The following is a 22,199-nucleotide window of genomic DNA, read 5'->3' as shown; positions in this document are numbered from 1 at the left end:
GTTTAGGGTACAGATAAATACACTGACAGTCAATGCATTTATGGCAAATGCTTTTTTTCTATTGATTGTTGATTTTCTGTTTATTGTTTGGGTTAAATTGTTTGTAATTTGGATGGCTTGTTTTTATGTCATTTTCCGATTGTTTATGGTTTTCATTAATTATTTATTTTGTTGGTTACTGGTTTGATTTAATTAATTGATTGTTGGCTAGTGGTTGATTTTAATTAATTGATTTGTTGGCTAGTGGTTTCATTTCTGGTGTTTATTTGGTATTTGCTTTATTGATTGCTGGTAATTTTGTTGTGTTTACCTGTTTATTGTTTATTTGGCGATTGTTTTGATGGAATTTGATATTGTTGGTGGTTGTGTATTTTTTCGGTTGACCCTTAACTGTCATAGTGGTAAATTATGCCCATGTTATAGGTGTATAAGGTACCACTGTGCCAATTAATTTGTTTTCTTGGCATTTGTAATGTGTATATTTTGAATGTAATGTGTTTTATTTTGGGCCTGTTGTTTTTTTTAGCTTCCCCATTTATTGGTATAGTGGCAACATATGCACATATTCCATGCTTTAACACTGTGCCAATGAATGGGTAGTGGGTGTAGTAGGGACCTTTATGCCTCCAGGGTGGGGATTGGGGGAGGGTGGGTTAACTTTATCTTAAATGGGCAAATGTGGATAATAGTAATTTTGCCCATTACTATACTGTCTGCAAATGGGGGGGGGGTGTATTTTATCCATGTATTGCACTTTTCATTTTTTCGGCACAGGATTGGTACCGCAGGCCAGCGGGGACCCTCAGACCCCTGCGGGGACCACCTGGAGGCCCACGGACACCCACAGGGACCACCCGAGGGCCCCCAGACACCCGCAGGGACAATCCGAGGGCCCCCAGACACCCACGGGGACCACCCGAGGACCCCCGTCGGCCTCTGCTATCATTCCAGTGCATAAAAACTAAAAATTGCTTTTATGTGTGTTAGGGGGGTATGGGGGTTGTTGGGGGCACAGGGGGTGGGTTGTGTATTGGTGGGTAGTACATATTGCAATGTTCATTGGGGGCAATTGCCCCCAATAAACCTGCTATTGTGCCTTAACCCCTTCATTGCCTTAGCGGCTATCTGCTAAGGTAATGAAGCTGCTTTAATGTAAATTTTATTAATAGTGTGCGGGAGCAGGGGGTCTCTTGAGCTGAACCACTTTGATTTCAGCCTCAGGGACCCCCTGCTTCCTGAGGCCCTGGTATGGGGTATCGGGTGCCTGTACTGCCACCATTTTTGAATCATCGCGTCACGTGACCGGGGTATTTAAATACCAGGGCCTGTAACTCAGGAAGCAGGGGGTCCTTGAGGCTGAAATCAATGCGGTTCATCTCAGGAGACCCTCTGATCCCGCACACTATTAGTAAAACTGTCATTAAAGGAGCTTCATTACCGTAGCAGATAGCCGCTACGGTAACAAATTTCGATTTTTAATTTTAATGTTAATACTACTGTATTGTAGCAGGGGGTCTCCGGAGCAGAACCTTGCTGAATTGAGGTCCGGGGAACCCCTCCTTCAGAGTAGGGATGGAGTTCCCACGCTCTGATTGGCTACCGTACCATGTGAGGCCGGCCATGTTTCTTTTAATGACGTCATCTTAAAGGCAATTGAAGCAAAGCCATTCTGATTGGCTGTGCTTTCATTGCCTTTAAGTGATGTCATCATTTTTTTTTTATCGGCCAAAACACATGGTTTTCACGGCCCAATCAGGGCCGTGGGAACCATATGACGAAAATGTGACGTCATAGGCCTTTGAAAGCCTATGTCGTCTCATTTTGAAGCCAGACGCCGAGGAGGAAGGACCTCCTACAGAAGAAGAAGGCCAGGGCGTGGCCGAAGACGGAAAGAAGACCCCGCCCGGAAGAAGATAGAAGAAAGAAGAATACAGATGAAGATGGATTACAAGTAGAAGACCCGTGGATTGATTTGGATTTTTAGTGTAATGTTTATTTTTTTATGGTTTATTATTTTATGGGTTCCTGTGCCTGGTGGATTGGTTCGTGAGTAAGCTGCGCAACGGGAGTCGATGGGGCCAAGTAATGGTAAGTGAACTAAAGAAATGTATTTTATTTAACTTGTTAATTTTTTTAAAAGCTTTTTTAACATGTGTATTTTTTTTTTGTGGTATATCATTTCTTGCAACTGTATGTATGTATGTATATATGTCTAGAGAGATATATACATACAGGGTAAGAAATGATGTTGTTTTAAAAGCTTGATTTGATGTGTTTTAAATTAATTTGTCTATGCTGCTATGCTTTATTGTGTGTTTAAAGTATTTTAAAATTAGATAGATGTAATTGTTGATATTGTATTGTGTGCTTGTGTTCAGGGTTAGCCTTGGTTTTAAAGTTTGTATTCTGGTTGGTACTTATATTTTTTCACATGCTAAATTGTTCTGCTCCAGGCTTGGATTAGTTAATTGTTTCATTGTTCGGGATGGACTGTCAATTGTTTAGGGATGTAAATAATGATTGCTAATTGATTTTTGTTTACTTGATTGGTTAAAATAGTTTACTTGTTTGGAGGTATTTGTATTTTGCTTGCAATGATATTGTTAACATTCATTTGCAGAATGTATATGGTGCATAGATTTTATGCATCATTTATACAATGTAAATGCAATGTATTGATTGGAATGTGAGGTTTTTCATTGGCATTTGATGATTTAGATTGTAAGATCAGTTAGGATTATTAAAGGAAATTCATTGTAATGTAGTGTGTCTGTACAGTATGGAGAAGTGTTATTTGTAGTACAGTATGGTTTTGATAACCCTTCTACATTTATTTGTATATTGGTTCATCATGTGTGTGTATATACTCAAAGAACTAGATTGGTCATCACTCGAGTCTAGGCGCAAAGTTCACCTTTCCTGTCTCGCCTTTAAATTCTTCATGGGCAAGCTACCCAGCTACCTGAACAAGCTCCTCACCCCTACCACATGCAGCACTTATCACCTGAGATCAGACTCCAAAAGACTGTTCATGGTCCCAAGGCTCAACAAAGTATCCGGATGTTCCTCCTTCTCCTACCGTGCACCCCAAAACTGGAACAACCTACCAAAGACTCTCACATCCACCACCAGTTTAAGTTCTTTCAAATCTAAGGCTGTTTCACATTTTAATCTGGTCTGTAACTGTTTCATACGCCCATAATATATATTTTCTTTAACTGTGCACGCAATGTCTTGTATATAATGTATACCCTGTTCATTTATGTAACTGTATTTGTAACCATGTATTATTTGTTTTACTCTGTGCCCAGGACATACTTGAAAACGAGAGGTAACTCTCAATGTATTACTTCCTGGTAAAATATTTTATAAATAAATAAATAAAATAATATACTGTATATATATATATATATATATATATATATATATATATCTATATATATATATATATCTATCTATCTATCTATATATATATATATATATATATATATATATATATCTGTACACATATATATACTGTATATATAGTTGCATGATGAAGCCACTGTACAAATTCATGGGTGAAGGGTGGGTATCGGGCCAGTGTGGCTTAACCCCTTAATTACCTTTGCGGTTATTATCTGATAAGGTGTTTAAGGGGTTAATTGATATCTGAATGTACTTGCAATGTATTGGCTTTGTATTTGCTATGTATTTTGTGGGCAAGACAAGGATGTTGCTGGCGACGGAGACTTCTTATTGATGAGGTCAGTAGTACTTTATTTATTTGAATATGCTAGTTAATGTTTTTAATAATGGGCAATTAATCTATTATCCATATCTGGATAATAGTTATTTTGCACATTATTGTACTCTAGGTGTTGGGGGGGGGGGTGTATGTATTGAATGTATAGGCCAGGTTTATTTTTTTTACATTCAGGGTTTGTTCCGTGGTTCTGCGTGGGACCTCTGGAGACCACCTGCGGGTCTCCTCGGATATCTCACGGGTATCAGGCTGGTGGTTCCACGGGTGACACATGCGGGGATGAAGCGGTGGCCTCACATCTGTGGGGGCACCGCGGACCCGTAGTCTGTGGGGATGAAGCGGTGGCCTCACATCTGTGGGGGCACCGCCGACCCATAGGTGCAGGGATGATGATGTGTGATCCCACTTCTGTGGGGGAACCGCGGAACCGTAGTGAGCACTCATGAGTTCCCCAGACCCCCGTGGGAACCACCCGAGGCCCCGCAGACACCTGTGGGTTTGACCCGGGGCTCTCAGACATCCGCGGGCCTACCGTGGGGACCCAATTATGGCCCACGGTGACCCAAGGAGACCACCTGGGGGCCATGGCGCTGGCGGGACCCACCAGCAGGCCTCCAGAACCTGTTTGAAAAGGGCTGCTGGTACCCTGTAGGTCTGTCAGGTGCCCCGCCAGCCCACCGGGGACTCGCGTGGGGCTGCGTTATGAACCCTGTTTGTAAAAGGATAAATCTTGTATTTATGGGGGGGGCACAGGGGGGTGGGTAATGTATTTAATAAATATAATGATGCTTATTGTGGGTCACTGTATTGTTTTTATTGTGGGTACTGGGGGTGGGGGGGTATGTGGGTAGGCCTCCCTTGTGTGTGGGTAGTGGGTGAGGGTGGTTAGGCCTCACAGGGTGGGGGGTTAGTGGGGGAGGGTATGTAGGCGTCCCAAGTGGTGGGTGAGGGTGGGTTAACCCCTTAATGACTGCAGCGGTTAATAACCGCTATGGTGATTGAGGGGTTAGGGGACATTACTTTGGATGTTTTAATTTTTGTCTCTGTTTTGCAGCAGCAGAGGGGCCATGGGCAGGTGCGTAGTGGGTAGTGGGTGTGGGTGGTTAGGCCTCACAGGGTGAGCCATTGGCAGTGAGGCGCTGCATTATATTTACACGGGATCCCGCTCCCCACATTTACATACACTGCACTCACAGAAACACAGGCCAGGGAGATTAAACAGACACATTAGGGGGAGGGGGCTTTACACAGATTACAGTCACGGCAGGGAAGTTTAACAGACACATTAGGGGGAGGGGGGCTTAAACTTTCCTGCCTTGCATGTAATCTGTGTAACAGACACATTAGGGGGAGGGGGCCTTACATAGATTACAGTCAAGGCAGGGAGGTTTAACAGACACATTAAAAATATGTATTTAATGTATTTATTGTTGTTTATGTATTTTAAATACACAGGGGGTGTACTGTACTGTATGTTGTTTATTGCAATGTTTATTGGGGGCAAATGTCCCCAATAAACATGCTATTCTGCCTTAACCCTTCATTGCCTTAGCGGCTATCAGCTATGGTAATGAAGCAGCATTTCTGTATTTTAATAATATTGTGCAGGAGCAGGGGGTCCCTTGAGCTTTGATTTCTGGCTCAGGGAACCCCCTGCTCACTGTACAATATTATTAAAAATACATTCATGCTGCTTCGTTACCATAGCCCATAGCCGCAAAGGTAATGAACGATTCTTTATTGATGTGTGTGTTTTATTCATACTGTAGATGTGCAGAGGGTCTCCGGAGCTGAACCGCTATGGTTTTAGGTCCGGGGACCCCCTGCTCCCCGAGATACAGGCCCCTTTAGGGGGTGCCGGTATCCCTCTGCTTGGTTTACATGCCGCGGTCACGTGATCGGGACCTTTAAATGCAGAGGGATACCGGCACCTCATAAAGGGTCCTGTATCTCGGGAAGCAGGGGGTCCCCGGACATGAAACCAACGCGGTTCAGCTCCGGAGACCCCCTGCACATGTACACTATGAATAAAAATGTATTTTAAATCATTTTTAATGTGCCGATGTTTGCGCAGAGAGAGCAGCGGATCTCTCTCTGCTGCAAACACATCTCGCCCCCGCCGGCCTATAGTATCATTGATGTGCATATATAGTACTGTATGTGTACAGTATGTTAGGGGTTATAGGAGTTGTTGTTATACAGTATATATATATATACTGCATTACAATTCATGAATTTATGCCATCTGGCGGACACGCGAAGCATTGCAGCCTATTAAATCCTGAACCATTATCAATTAACACATCAACCGCGCGTCAGCCGGGCATGACTCGTGGCTGGGAAAGCAAAAGGAGCGCGGCATGCTCCGGGTGAACAACGTCGCATTCCAGGAACAAACCGGTGATTTGTTAGAATAAAGTCTGCCGCAGCAGTATATAAAGCGAAAATGTACTTAAAGTGAAGCACAACCTTTTCCCCACTTATCGATGCATGTACTGTACAGCAATCATCATATACGTGCATAACTGATCTGAATAACGCATTTGTAACAAGCTCTATAGTCTCCCCGCTTCCACACAGCTTCAGTACAGGTAGGGAGCCGGTATTGCTGTTCAGGACGTGCTGACAGGCGCATGCGTGAGTTGCCGTTTGCCTATTGGGTGATATGTCCTTACTCGCGAGTGTACTTAAAGTGTATGTCCTTAAACTGGGGTATGCATGTATACATGTCCTCAGGTCAGGAGGATTTGTTTGATGCACTGTACAGAGAATTACAGTATGGCAGGAGGAGTGTAATAACATATGATAATCATCGAGTAACTTTCCATAACACCTCCAATGGATTCATGTCACCAAGGAACAAGTCCCTCACTGATCAAATCCTTTAACAAATTAATTCAAATTAATGGCAAAATGCTATGTTCGTACTTTGATAAACCTTTAGGTGAAGTTGGAAATGACAACTGCACGTTTTCTTTAATCTGAGTAGCAATAGCATATACTTGAAAAGCCCAAATAGAGCTTCAATTAGGAGGAAAATACAAGTCAGAAACATTGCTTATGTTGAGGAAAGACATGTATTTAGTTTTTAAAATTAGATTTGACTCCAAATACAATTCAGCTAGTATTTAAATGGGGCATTGACAGTCGTCGTCTTCTTTTTTTTTAAACGTTATCATGAAACTAGTAAGGCGTATTAGACCCAATGTACTAAATGGCCTTTGGGAGAATACCATAATACAGACTTACTTCAAGAAAATTGGCTCATATTGGTTTGAGATTTTGAGGCATGGCCTGTTAAGTAAATGCCATTAAAACCATTATGCGTATAGTGTTACAATGCACTGCAATGTATGCTGATCTATCTCATATTCTGTGGTGTGTTTCGAAAGAGAAATACTTTATGCTGAGAAAAATTGGAAGATGTGACCCTTATCACAAGCAACAGTTTTACTGTACTAAATCTATGTACATTGATGTTAACCATGACCAATCATTAATGCCCATTAAAGTGTGTGCTGGTTAGTGAATGATCCTGTTAGATTCAAATCTTTGAGCCATTCTGCCCCTGAATTAATTTGTACTGAAACTCAAGGATGTGTACCGGAATAAAAATTAGCCACAGCGCAATGATGCTAACATTTTTAACACAGTAATTAATGGCATTACATTTGATATCAGAAATGATTTGACCCATCTGATACCATGTAGGTGACATATACTGTACTACCATACTGACTATTGAACATATGTTTCAGCTATTTGCTTTGCATCACATTGATTGCAAAGTACAACTGCAGTGTTTTGGGTTTGAGCCAGCGAGTACCCGAGTTACTAGAAGAGAAATGACAGAATTGGACACTCACATCTAATCTCTTCACTGAGGATTTCCTGTAACAGACTAGTAGTAATGTTGAAACTACTGAAATAGGCTGTGTCAAACAGCAAGTAGTGTTGATATTAAGCGATAGCTTAGAATGTTTAGAATAAAGTGATGCACAAAAATCTACAGTATACTGTATCATTTCAGTAAACTAAAGATTGCCAGCTCCAGTAATGGATACATGGGCTGGATTATATTTTAGGGCTGTGTTTCTTTGAATCAAACTAAGAAAGTGCCTTTAAATTGAAGCTGGAAAAGACATGTTGAGCATGATGTCTCAATGTATCAAGTTACTTTGCACTGCATTTTGTTGTTTATGTGCCAGTTTGCAGCCTGACAGTGTTATAGGAGAGCTGCTTTACTGTACCCGATGCACATATTATGGGATGGAATGTAGTAAGTCCTGCATACTTACTTGTACAGTAGTATGTCCTGCATACAGTAGGTCCAATAAAACCTCTATTGTGGTACTGAAATTCCTATATCTGACATTTTTTGTGATAGATAGGGGACATTTATCAAACTCTATTGGCTGGAAAACTAGGGTAACACCATAGCAAAAATAATACATGACATACCGTAAATATGCTATACAATATTTGTCATAGTTTTGCAGCCGGAAGACTTTGATAAATAACCCCTTATATCTTAAAGCAGCAAACAAAGCACTGTTTTTTTGTTATTATTAATATTTATTTTTTAACATAGAATTGAAGCCGGGGGTCTTCGGACCTGAACCCCATTAATTTCAACTCCGGGACCCCCTGCTTCCGGCGATACCTCCATAGGGGGTGCTGCTGGCCGCTCTGGCTTCGCTAGCAGGGATCACGTAATGGTCGCTTTTCAAAGCTATCGCACCTTGTGGGCTAATAGGAAGCTATGACTTCATTCCGTGCGGCTTCCTATTGGCCCATGTGACCAGGGGTTTTAAACTTTGCTGAGATATCAGCAGTATCTTCGGAGGTAAGTATCTCTGGAAGCAGGGGGTACCGGGTACTCAAATTAATGGGATTCAGCTCCAGAGACAACCTGCTTCAAACCTTATTTTAAAGCCCATGAACTGCTTCTAAAGTCAGACTTAGTTTTGTTGTTGACCCACTACAGGGATCAAGTGGAGCTTGTTCCCAACAAAATGTTAAGTTTTTCTAAGATTAACATTTTGTATGTGTGTTACATCCACAATACGATAGTACGATAGTGACATTTATATCTTACTGCCAAATAGGGCAAAGACATTGCATGCAACATTTTTTTTAAACATATATTATTATATTATATTAACGTCTAAATAAATTCAAGAAGTAATCGTCCATGATATCAATACTTGTCCAAAATATAAATACTGGCTGATTTCACTAGGAAACATTAGAATGCATCTTTAATATACTAGATTGTACACAGGGCCGCAGATAGGGGGGACAGCTGAGACTCCTGTCCCGGGCCTGGTGAGTGAAGGGGTCCAGGCTCTCTGCTGGCAAACCCTGCAAAGGAGGCCTCCTGGAAGGGGGTGCAGAGGGGGCCTTCTGGAAGGTGTCCTTGGAAGTGCCTGTCTGAGGCAGCACACTGCAGGGAGGTGGAAGAAAGGCTCCCCTGACAGGCACCTCCGTGGGCACCATCCAGCAAGCAGCTCTGCAGGCCTTCTCACCCCTCTCTTTCTCACTCCCTCCTCTCTCTTACTTAGGCCTCGGACGTGGTCAAAAAGACCGTGCTGAGCCGCACTGAGGGGAAATATTATCCCTATGAGCACGGCTTTAGACGGCGCTTCCGCAGGCGTGCAGAGGCGTGTGGAATTGCAGCCGACAGAGAAATGTAAGTTTTCCCGCTGAGGGAAGCGCAGGGCCGGTCACGTGACTGCCAAAAGCCAATGGCAGTCAGAGCTGTCGGTGCCGTGACGTGGCGCGCTAGCCCCGCCTCCCACCCGGCTCCCACCCGGCTCACAAGCGCGCACACTGACGCTCATGCAGGGACACAAAAAAGCTCCTGCTTGAGCAGGAGATCATGAGCATCAGCGTCTTTTCAGCATGTCCGAGGCCTTACTTCTTCCCCCTTCTTTCCCCCCTCCCTTCCCCCCTTCTTCCTCCTTCACTCCCTCCTCTTCCCTTTCTCCCCCCCTCTCCTCTCCCCCCCCCCCCCCACCTCTCTCTCTCCTTCCCCTCTCTCTCTGGGGGGAATTAAAAGCAGGGGGGGGGGGGTCTGCTCCTTTAATTTGTCCTGGGCCCCAAGATGTCTCTTGGTGGCCCTGATTGCACAAACAGTGTCTAAAAATAACTAGTTAGTCATAACTGTGCCTCTGAATGCACAGTTAGGGAAATCCTTATGTTGTTTAGGCGCCTAAACATCTTCATGATGAGGAAGCTTGTCTAAGGCGATAAGGTAAAAATATCAGCATGCCCTAATACTGTATTAATCATGGAAACAAATGATGGCTTAGAGTAACATCGGACTGTGACATAGAGCGATTATGCAGGATACAAAATGACTGCAGAGAATTAGTGAGGTAATGGAGATAAACTAGGGACAATTGTAATCCACAAACAAAAGTCACTCAGATGTATGGTTGCCAGTTTTAGGGAGAATCGAGGAAATGCAGGCAGTCTTGTGCCTTTCTGTGACTCCCTTCTCATATCTTGCACTTAGCAGAGGGGGTAAATACATTGAAAATGCAAAGATCTATCATGATGAGAAATGAACAGGAGGGACAGAGCCTATGTGGTGTTATAATGCCGGTGCTAAAACAGTCTTCCTGAAGTGAGCTTAAGAGCTATGGTTTAGGCCTAATAATGTAAAGTCAGACACATGCAATTAGATTGTAAGCTCTTCGGAGCAGGGACTCCTTTTCCTAAATGTTACTTTTATGTCTGAAGCACTTCTCCCTTTTATGTGTTATTTATATGATTGTCACGTGTATTACTGCTGCAAAGCGCTATGTACATTAATGGCGCTATCTAAATAAAGACATACATACATACATGCATGGGCAGCAGTTGATAAGTAGAGATGGGCGAATCCGCGCAGATCCGGTTAACGGATTTTCTCGGATTTCCCCACCAAAATCCGTTTTGCGGTGTAAAATCTGTGGACAGATTTGGTCGGTTTTAATCCGCACAAATTCATCAAAAACAGCCTTTGGATACAATCCGTTGACAGATTTGTAGACTCCAATCCGCGGATTCAGAAAGTCGTTGACAGATTCTTATCAATCCGCCAACAGATTGCTGAATCCGCGGAATGGATTTTACAAATCAGTCAGTGAATTGTAAAATGTATTGGTAATAATAATAAAAAGTTAAATTTTAAAGGAGTCTCATCAAAAGGCTGTCCATAAGAACTATACTGAGATGACAAGCATTAAGCACTTAATGAGTCATGATGTAAGGATTCCACTCCTCGGTTTGGCTGGAACTCATCCTTACAGAGCTATTCAGTTTCCAGACAAGCCCTCCATAAACCTGCAATCAGGTATCACCTGCTTCTTCCTGCCTCCTGTGCAGCTCTGGCCTGATTGGCTTCCTGTGCTATTTAGCTGCTGCTTTTCCTACAGGAAGTTGCTGAACATAGACTTTGTAATGGTCTTGCAAGTAACTATGCTTACCACTAGCTTCTCTGTTTGGCCTAACTTGGCCTCCTTGTGCCTTAATCTTCTGCTCTTGGTCCCCTGCTTCCCAAGGCCTTCTTGCACAGTAGCCCCAGCGCTGCTTACCTTGTTCCTGGCAGACGTCGCCTTCGTCGCGCTGAAGTGGGTACGCTGGTTTCCACAGTGTTTCCTGTGGCGTGTCTGCACCCCTGATTCCTGTGGCCGTTGCTCTTCTCTGTTCCTGTTCTCCCCTTCCAGAAGCCCTGCTACGCTGAAGGGGCTTCGCTGAAGTTTTCCTGCTTTCTACGCTGAAACGGCTCGCTGAAGATTTCCTGATGACAACCCCAGACCATGACCTCTACTACGCTCCTATGCCGCCCGCCTTGACCTCAGCTCGTGACCATCGCTCCTATGCCGCCTACCCTGGCCCCGGCTTGTCTACGGATTACCTTGCTTTCTCTTGTCCTGACCCGGCTAGGTTTGACCACGGAATTCGCAACCCAGATCCGGCTTCGTGGTCTAAGGTCGGTGTTTTCACATCCTCAGCCTTGTGGTCCGGTGCAGGTTTGTGCTGAGCACAATCGTTACACATGACTGGATTGGTGTGAATCTTGATAAAGGCCCATATTTTTGGACCAAAACGCTGATAATTTATTAAATGATCTTCTTTGCAAGACCATGTCAGTGCAGCCTTTTCTTTGCATTGTATATACTACCTGTCCAAGCAGCAGGCCCTTTTGCTAGAACTCATGGCTGTTTTCATTTTTATAGCGAATGTTCAATTCTTCACTTCATATTTCTGGTGTCAGACCCAAAAGGATTAGAACCCATAACCTCTGCTACTCTGGGCTTCAGCTCCTGCAGTGTGAGTTAAGCCAGCTGATGGCTTGCCCCAGTGTAACAACATACGTTTCAACTCTACTTCTCACTGAGTGCTCATACGTGTACTTTACCCTCTTCTGGGATAGAGAACCGTATATAAGCAGTCTTTTGGCACAGGAAGACACCTTACATAGGCTGTAATGTATCCAGCACCAAAGGTGCCTTATAGCAGAACACTGCTTGGTAAATATGGCCCACTGTCTTTACCCCTTATAAAGATTAGAAGTACTAACTCGAGTAACCATGTCACTTTGTAATATTACTTTCTTTCTGCATCTGCTTTTTTTTTTTGCCATGCTTCACCTTCTTTTTATTTGTGTCTGTCAGAAAACCTGTGTTTTATTTAATCTCACCTGGCCTCAGTAACTCATAGCCTTCAGTACATATTACTTTGTGCTTGAAGTCCTTTCAAGGTTATAATAAAAAAAATACTGTAGATATCCCTTGGATATAAGCTAGTAGACATTTACAGTAATGCTACCCCAGCAGCTGGTTTAGCTCACACTGCTAGAGCTGCTGCCTAGAAAAGCAGTGGTTGTAGGTTCCTGTCCTGTTGGGTCTGATACCAGTAAACTATTCCAGTAACTACAGGAGGTGCCCTATGGCTTGCTAAGTTAATATCCCGGTTTTTCCCGATTATAAGGCAAGGTATTTTTCAATAACGTTACATTGAAAAATCCACACGCACATTTTGCTGCTGACAGTCTTGTCCTGTGTAAGGCTGCGTCCCCGCTAGCGCTGTGCGCGCCGATGGGCAGCACTTGTAGAGTTCACTTTGTGCAAAGTGAATTCTCACGTCCCCGCTCACGCGGCTCGTGCACGCACGCTCTCACAAGCTTGGTGCTTGGGAAGTCAAAAAAAGAGTGTTTGAAGCGTGATCAATAGGCCCCCCATGCAACCTCCCCGCGCGCGCTCGCAAAATTCACAGGACACCCGCGTCCATGGTGACTTAGCCCGTGCAGAGGCGCGCTGAGGCTGAGGGAAAGCGGGTGCTTTCCCTGGCCTTAGACCGCGCGCCGTCCAGGGGCATCGGGGGGGGGCAGTGACGTCACAGAGCTGGTTCGCCAAACCAGAGCTGGTTCGACGTCACAGAGCTGGTTCACGAACCGCTCACGTGACCGGCCCTGCGCGCCGATGAGCGTCAAAATCTAAAAATTTTCTAAGTCACACGCTTCCGCACGCTTGCGGAAGCGTGCGCGAGCCCCTGCTAAAGCCGCTCTCGTTGCGGCTGCAGGGGCTCACTGCCGAGCAGCAGCGCGCCTCAGCACGGGTCAGCGCCTAAGCGCTGACCATGCCCTAAGCCTAAGGCAGCAACACAGTTGCCATCGAACGCAAGCAAATACACAGAGGTCTACTGTATTGCAGCCATACACCGGATTGAAAGGTGCACATGCATATGCGCGAGCACTCGCACATGTGCAGATGGTTACTGTGTTAATAGTTTACACAGGATTGAAAGCAGCGCATGCGTCCATTTTAATCATGTGTAAGGCAGCAACACAGCAGCTGGCATATTACCTATTTTTACAGTTAACAGAGGCTGGAATCGAGGGGCTCGCCTTATATTCACGGTCGCCCTATAATCAGACATATACAGTAGTTCTTATGGACAGCCTTTTAGGAAGTGTGGAATGCGACTCATTTAAATAGACTTTGCATATCCATTAACATATATTTCAGGGCATCTTAGGTGTGCTCCTTTTTATGCAGATGCATCTCTTACATACATACAACTGGAGACTCTACTAAAATGGAACTCTTTCTTCCTCCTCTTTCAGATATGCAGATTGCATCTGAGTTCGGATTCTTAAAAATCCGACCATGGATTGCAATCCGTCACTCGGATTTTTAGTGATAGAAAAAAAACAGTCAGATTTGACTTTTTGAGACTGTTGTGCGGAATTCCGCGACTAAACAGAACTGGTCGATCGGCGTCAGATTAAAAATCGCAGAACAAATGTGCCCATCTCTAAATCTACCACAGTGGTGAAGGGATAGCCTTCAGTTCTTGAGGGGCATACATCACATTGCCTGCAGAGTAGAATGGTATGAGAGACTGACTCCAGATGAAAACACAGATCCAGCTTCTTGTGACCCTGAAAAAGTGTTTCTCTGAAAAGCATATTCATTGGGCTCTGTGAATCAAAAGACGAATTCCGTCTCACTGTCGTTATTTTGTTGCAATCCGTGCTAAAATATACCTGTGACAGACAGCATCTATATTAATGTAGCTTGCACCATTTTCAGGGACATCTTCCTCTGTCTGTGATGAGATGAGGGATTGATGGAGCAAGTGGGAGGAAATAGGGCGGAGCTGCATTTGAATATTGGCACAGGTCTATTTACAGTATTAAAGCAGTGTTTTCCAACTCCAGTCCCCAGGGAACCCCATCAGGTCTTAAGGATATCCCTGCTCCAGCACAGGTGGGTCAATCAGCAGCTCAGTCATTTTGACTGAGCCACCTGTGCTGGAGCAGGGATATACTTAAGACCTGACCTGTTGGGGTTCGCTGAGGACTGGAGTTGGGAAACACTGTATTAAGGAATGTGCGGCTTGTGCAGAATACCAGCGCAGCGTGCACCATATTTCTGTACTGCATACACAGAAGAGAAAATCTGGCCTGCGTGGCCCACTTCATCTGGCCACGTAACATACATGCTGCTAAACCCTCTGATCTGTGGTTTGTTTAATTCGCCTGTTTCAATGTCTTCCAAGTGCTTGTTCTGTGCATTTTTAGAAGTCAATTATTTGCCCCCAACCTACTGCTTTAAGTCTACTTATCCACCACCCTTTTGGTGGAAAAGCACCTCCTCAATCTTCCCCTTATGTTTTATAAAGTAGACTCTTTGCTCTAGATCTCTTTACCCTTAATGTAGTCGAGATTCCTGTTTATTGAGATTACATAACTAGACTGTATATCCAATAAACACTAGAAATAATACTCTGTTATAAGGCACAGTTGAGTTAAATAGAACTGAAGTTTCTCATTGATTGTCATGATTCTGCTGGCAAAGCCACTGGAATAATGTCTATGTCGAGCATCTGGTGAGTCGTGTTACTTGGAATAATTAGATATAATGGTGGCCTAATCCTTCTCTAAAAAGAAGGATAAAAAAGGCCCATTGAGCCCACCAGTAAAGCTCAGTTAATCCCAATAAATCCTTTCTATTTGCTTTTTTCTACTCTTCACACTGATACAGTGTACATGAACAGATGTTCCTCTTCCCATGCGAGGTAATTACAGAATACTCTGCAGCAGCAGAAAAGAATTGGGAACCCAATCAAATTGTGTGATATTTTCCTCCACCGACAAATACACTTTAATTCTGTGCACTTTGACAGTTTTGAATTTCCCTGTGGGCTCTACTTCTTTGGATATTTCACAAACCTGTCCTTTTTCTCAGTGATGCAGTGTACAAAAAAAAAATACAGAGGATGGGTTTATGTTGTTCCAGAAGAAGCAAAACCCTCAGGGATTAGCGATGAGTACATTGATACAAATGACACCAGAAATACAAGATATCCCCCTCTTGAGCCCTGTGGTGAGATTAAGAATATCTCAATTATTTACTGTTATGTTCATAGTTGTGTAAATCTTTGTCCAGTTCTGGAGATTTCTCTGAATTACTTTCTTATTGACCAGCACATATTTGGGTAATGTTATGAAACGAGTAAAAAAATAAATTTTTCAGAGGAGTGCAAGTGTGTCAAGAAAGTTATTGTGGATTGTGTGTGACAATATGTGTATTATTTTACAAGCATCACATCTTAGAGCCAGACAGCAAAAAGTAAATTTCTCTTTAACCTTTTTTTGCCGAAGGGTAAATAATTAAAATATGCTCATCATGGACAAGTCAGATTCTTAACAGTACACAGTAGAACAGATGGAATACAGTACAGATGTCCATACAGTGCGGACATATCGGTAAGTGAAGCGAAGTACCCAAGCTTGCTTACTTTAAAACGACATTTTATAGTCAATGCTTTTTTGACATACCATGGCATATTCAACAAAGAGCTTAATAGACATGCCGCTGTAGCATCTAATATACAGTAGGGGTGGCCAACTCCAGTCCTCAAGGGCCACCAACAAGTCAGATTTTCAGGACATCCCTGCATCAGCACAGAAGGCTCAAGTGTGCTGAAGCAGGGATATCCTGTTGGTGGCCCTTAAAGACTGGAGTTGGCCACCCCTGGTCTAATACAAAACCAAAATTTCATTACAAGCCAACTAACTCTGGGCTCTGGTACAGGTGGCGACGCCAAGATTATAAAAAGATAATGCAATGAACACTAAGGAAACACTCTCAAATTCATTCTACTTTTTTTTTTGTTTTTTTCAGGCACCAGATGCTGAGTTAAACCACAGCAAGTTTCCGCTGTTGATGGGGTTTGCTCAGTCCGATCACAGTTTGTAATTGCTTAGATGCGATATCGCAAATAGACATATTTTCTTTATACCCCTTTGAGCTTTTTTCATGTAAAATATATATATATATATACACACACACATACATACATATATACACACACATATAAAATCTTCACGGCTCTATGGCTTGTGATATATTACATAGAACACCATAAGTTTATACACAAACATTATTCTACAAGAGACTTTGTGACTGCACAGATTCCTTGCTCACAGTAGTTGTGAAAGCTTACCAATGACAACGATGATTAATTAATACCCATAGATATGCTGTTTTTTTTTATTTTTTAACCAGGGCCAATATGAATACAGAAATTCCAAACCAGATCATGTTAAACACACGCCAATATTTCATATCACTTGATTTCCCCTTGTATCTGTATCAATTTATTTACTGTGCTCATACACTTCCTAAATATGTTGCCTTTGAGACAGAATAAAAATGGACAGTTTTGATGCAACTGCATCAGCGCACATGCACCTCTTGATACGTAGAGCCATAGTGCTCACACTGTACTTGGGTACTGCATACACAGAACAGAAAGTCCGGGTTGCGTGGTCCATTTTATCTGGCCACCTAACATGAAGTTACGGTTACTATCATTTGCTTTCAAGGTTCTCCTCTGCTCCATTAATGCAAATCACTTGTCTGTCCTCATCTATATTTAAAATCTCCTGCCAAACTCCAATCCAACACCCTGCACTTTGCACAGACCGATCTCCATTCAGCATTCACTATTCTTCATTCAAAAAAGTACTCTACTTACTGTCCTCCTATACTGCTATCTCTTTCTATAACTTTAACGGGTACTGTAAACTGTGTTGTCCATATTCATTTTGTTTCTCACTTTGCTTCTCAGTTTGTTTATCGACTGTACACATTTCAGATTGCAAGAATTCATTTATAAAGAACTAGAAGTCTTAGGTTTCACACTGCAACAATTATATAGAATAGTGCAACTTTACAAATATATTCACTGCCCCTCCAAGCTGACGTTAGAAACTCCTAATAATAAATTGTCAAATTGTGGATTTTAGAGCGGATTATGTCATTATAGAAGGAAACTACATAACCAGCTCTAAAGCAAGCAACTCATTTAGGACCTTGTGGTTTAGTGTGTCATGCAGGAGGCCCAAAGTGAAATAATGTTGCTAAGTCTTAGCACTTAAGTCCCATTTTGCATTGTACAGTATGTGTGGCCATGTCAGTTGCACCTGTAAATATTGTACAATGTAAAATCAGTGTAGTCTATGTGTGAGTCTTGTTTAATTGTAGATTATCATTGTCTTTGCTGCCATCCAGTGTTTGCAAAGCCAATACTGTATATTAATCATTCATCTTCACCCCATAGCAGCTAATACCCAAACATCTTCAGAAGCACTGCATGCAGCAATGTGACTGCCCCTTTCACCCCCTGGTTTTTTAACACGGTAAATGATAGAGGCCATGGAGATATCGAATTCCTACCAGCTCACTGCCAGCTCGTGCGCTTTCCAGCTGTTGCTCAAGCAGTATCCACCCGTTTTTGTCAGATGGTTGTTTTTCCCTTTCATCAGTGCCAAGCGAGGGTTCACTCTTGTGTCTGTAGGAAATTCTGAGTCCTTAAAATAGAAGGAAGAAACAAACCAGTGACGATAGATATATAGGAAGCAAATCCAAAGATTTTGCTCAAAAAGCAAATTGTATGCATTTGTGCTTTGGCATATTTTTTTTAAAACACAACCTAAGCTACATGTAATAATTACAGATCCAAAGCTCCCACTGCGCTATTTCTGCATGGGGTAAAGACAGCACCCCATAATGGTAGTCAGGCCAAGACAATGGCATTTGCCTTAGAAAATAAATATATTGGGTAACGGATTTTATTGACCCCCCAAATCCCGTATCCTAAAGTAGCTGAGTAGTTGGTACTGCTGTTTAATATATAACATACAGTACTGTACCTGTATTCCTAAGTGTCGGTACAGGTTATTTTAGTTAAAGAACAAGGTGCAATTTACAGGAGCTAATTAAAGCATAAATCCCACCAAAATACTGCAGGTTTTTCAAGCCCATTTACATCTGTTGCCTTTACGTTTCACCCAATTATCATTCACTTTCAATAGGAAATCAGAGAACAGTGGAAGCAAAATGTTCGCACTGTAAGGCTACGTCCATGGTTAGTGCTGGCGGGCGGAGGTGCGCTGAGGCAAGCTTGCGGAAGCGTAAGTCTTAGCAGAATTTTACATTTTCGCGCTCGCTGGAGCGCAGGGCCGGTCATGTGAGCGGTTCGCCCAATGAGGGCGAATCAGCTCCGTGACGTTACTGGCCCGCCCCCCGACACGCCCCCGGACGGCGCGCTGTCTAAGGTCAGGGAAAGCACTCGCTTTCCCTCAGCCTCAGCGCGCCTCCGCCCGCAAGCAGTATCCATGGACGCAGCCTAAGTTAGCCGATGCTTTAATAAGATTTTACACTTACTCAAAGGGTAAAATATTTGTCCAAACATCATTTTTAACCTTTAAGCCATCTGTAAACCTGTTCTTAACTTCCAAGTTTGCATAGGCATCCCTGCTGATTAAATAACCTTGCTGCATTGTCTTTTCCATGTAGCATCAATCCATTAATGTTATAATTACTTGTTATGATCACATTGTATATTCATAATTCCTCACATATGGTCCCTCTGAGAGCACCAGGTTCGTTTACATATTATTTGATTAATTGTATATATCAAAAGACCCCCTCAGTGGTAGTGCAGCTTGGTTTAATGTTCCTATCTACTGTATTTCCAGAATCCCAGTTAATTTCTTAATTGCTGGAGTTTGCTGCAATGCACTGTATGAGCAGTGCCAATGGAGAGGGCAGCATGGCATGGGCAAGAAAGAATCAAACTGGAAGTTAAATGGCCCTGATCTTGAACAGGTGAGAGCTATTCTCTACATTCACACTAATGACCTACAGATGTAGTCAACATTATTGCAACCTTTGGTGCGCTCCCACAGGTGAATTAGCGCAATAGGCCCACCCCCTTCTCACATGCGGATGATTCAAAACAATGTCCGCTTCTCTCACTGGCACGTTGTGTATGTCCCGCTACAGTGCCCACGGGTTGCAAAATCTCTGGCTACATCTGTAGTAACAACGGGTGTACATATTGACTTATTTGCATGGCACTTTAAACTTATACTTCAGAGACATCTATGCAACCACCTCGAGTGAAATCCTGGCAGCACACCTCCTGGGGTTTTGGTATGCATGCCACCGTCAAAGTTAAAAAGAGAGAGAGGAAATTATTGTTACCCAATAAGTGAATAAGGTGAAGTACATGGAACATTGTGTTATGACCGTGTAGGGGTGGAATTACTAAACTCCTTTGGGGCACTGAATGTAACGTTCACCTGAGTGTTGGGAATGCGCACGTAGTATTAAAGTCAGTAACGTTACGGTACAAGCATTACATTAACTATAATGGATGTCAGTGAAGATTAGATGCACATTATATGCAAATGAGGCATTATCATAGCATCCCCTATTCACTATACTCTTAAGATTAATGTGGGGACTGAACGATACATTATAGAAATCATGGCTAGACTTGGCATTACTCTCATCTAGACTCTGAAATAAGCCTTTAACAGTGTCTGGATGGCTGTAATGCCACATTTAGGTATGATTTAAATCAGCATTCTTTCCTGGTGTTATGTCCCTCTCCTCTCCCTACTCCAGAAAAGACCAATTTTGGGGTCTGGATCGGAGTAACTCCAAGACATACGTTATTGATAGATAATGCAATGTTATGCTACAATAATATGACGTAAAAACAGCAAAATGTGAAAATCCCTACGTGTGTGTGTGTGTGTGTGTTAATTGGTTGGTGCCCGCCACTCTCTTCCTGAACTCTCAAGTGCGCCCTTGGGCACAAAAAGTTTGGGGACCCCTGTATTAGAGAATACATCTGCATTTTTTTTTAAAAACTCCTTATGCCATTTATAATGATTTTTTTTTAACATACTGCTCATCCTTAGGTAAGAATGCAGAATTAGACAGTCACATGCTTTACATATAAAAAATAAGGAGAGGGAAAAAAAGGAGGGAAATTTAATATTGCTGCTTTAAGCCTAGGCCAAGATGTAGTTCGGACTTCGCTTTTGCATATACTTCGCTTTCTGGATACCATGTTAACCCAACGCCCCATTTTATTTTGTTACTTTTGCTGTGCATTCTTCTCTGCGCATTACTCTGCCTAAAAACAAAACAAACTTATTCTTGCATATCATAAAAAAAGAAATGACGCAGCGCTATTTTGAATAGTTATCCGCGAGTTTGTAATTGTGTATGACTGTATTTGCATCATGTATTATTGATCACAAGCAGTAGTTTGAGATAATATGATCAGAATCACTATAGCACACAGATCACACTTTGATTTACACAATGTTGCCTCAGTGGCCAGATGCAGCCACAAAGCATCCATGGGCGGCTGTCCATTGTACAGTTCCCTGCATTCCTTTTCTACTTGCTTAGGTTCAAACCACTGTTTTTCTTTATCAACGTATCAAAGCAAAACTACACTGAGATAATGAAGGATTTCTACAATAACATTTATACTGCTCTTCTACTTAACACTGCCTAAAACACGAGGATAATTTGCAGATTTTTTTTATTATCATGTATAAGGGTCACAGTTATGTGCGTAGTGAATCCCTTCTGGAGGCTTTTATCTGCAATGCTTTATTATAACGGCTACTGGATCGATCCGGTTTCTTTTTTTTATCCTCCAGACCACCAATGCTGCAAAGTGAGATAATGAACTTGAATGTAATTTTTTGCCCATTATACATGGTTCGTGGCTGTATAATTGCAGGGGTGGAGATAGAATACGATTGAAATTTCTTCTGATTTGAGTTATGCTGAATACTACCATCTAATAAGAATGGTAACGTGTAGCAATATTTCCTTTTTATAGGTTTGTTCAGAAAACAAGAATCTGAAAAGCTTTTAGCTGAAGAGTTTTTACTTATATTATTATTTTTAAGCCAAGATTACAGAAAGCACAGATTCCATATATCCTGAGTACGTTGTGGGTATGTTTGACCATCAGGTCACCTTGAAATTAAATGTAAAAGAAAAAATAATGACATAGCAATACCATGCTAATCGTATCAATATCACAGTGTGTGAAACACATGGGGCCATCATTACGAAGCGGTCTTCTGCTAAGGTGTATTATAGCAGAAAACTGTTGAGGAAATGTGGGCTCTAATGTGTTATAGGAAGACTTCTGAGCAGAATTGTAATATTGTATCATGTGCAATATCTATATAATAATCCTCAAGTAAAAATGTCCTTTTGTTCATTGTTTTCATCTCACACCTACTTGCTTTAGGACTGGTGTCCAGGTGATTCAGGGAGCGCAGGCACATGTGAATAGAAAACACAAGCAAATAGTGCAATATGTTTGTGAAGTGACGCTGGTTTAAATAGAACCTTTCTTAGGTCCAAAGAAATTTGTACTCACAAATTTCTTGATGTGAGAGTACATATAAAGGTTTCTTTGCCGTGTTACACCCAACGTATCAGCATAGATAGAGTCAAGCAAGAAAACGGAAAATAGCGTAGACTGATAACTTTATTTAAAGTATGTAGTTAGTAAGATACACTCACATGGTGCTAGATCAATTCAGGACTGATGAAACCTCTGA

General features: G+C 42.3%; 1 protein-coding gene across 4 annotated transcripts in view; it reads right to left on the bottom strand.

The window, feature by feature from the left end:
* The window catches only part of SPAG16 (sperm associated antigen 16), a 543,868-nt gene that overhangs the window by 425,746 nt on the left and 95,923 nt on the right, over window positions 1-22,199 (bottom strand). For all 4 annotated transcript variants that reach the window (XM_075607226.1, XM_075607225.1, XM_075607227.1 and 1 more), the window contains one exon: window positions 17,986-18,119. In XM_075607226.1, coding sequence (XP_075463341.1) covers window positions 17,986-18,119 — 134 coding nt within the window. The remainder of the gene's footprint in view (window positions 1-17,985; window positions 18,120-22,199) is intronic.

The sequence above is a fragment of the Ascaphus truei genome, chromosome 7 (assembly GCF_040206685.1).
Source record: "Ascaphus truei isolate aAscTru1 chromosome 7, aAscTru1.hap1, whole genome shotgun sequence".
Taxonomy (NCBI): domain Eukaryota; kingdom Metazoa; phylum Chordata; class Amphibia; order Anura; family Ascaphidae; genus Ascaphus; species Ascaphus truei.
The sequence above is the reverse complement of the archived record's forward strand: the minus strand, read 5'-3'. Positions and strand labels throughout refer to the sequence as shown.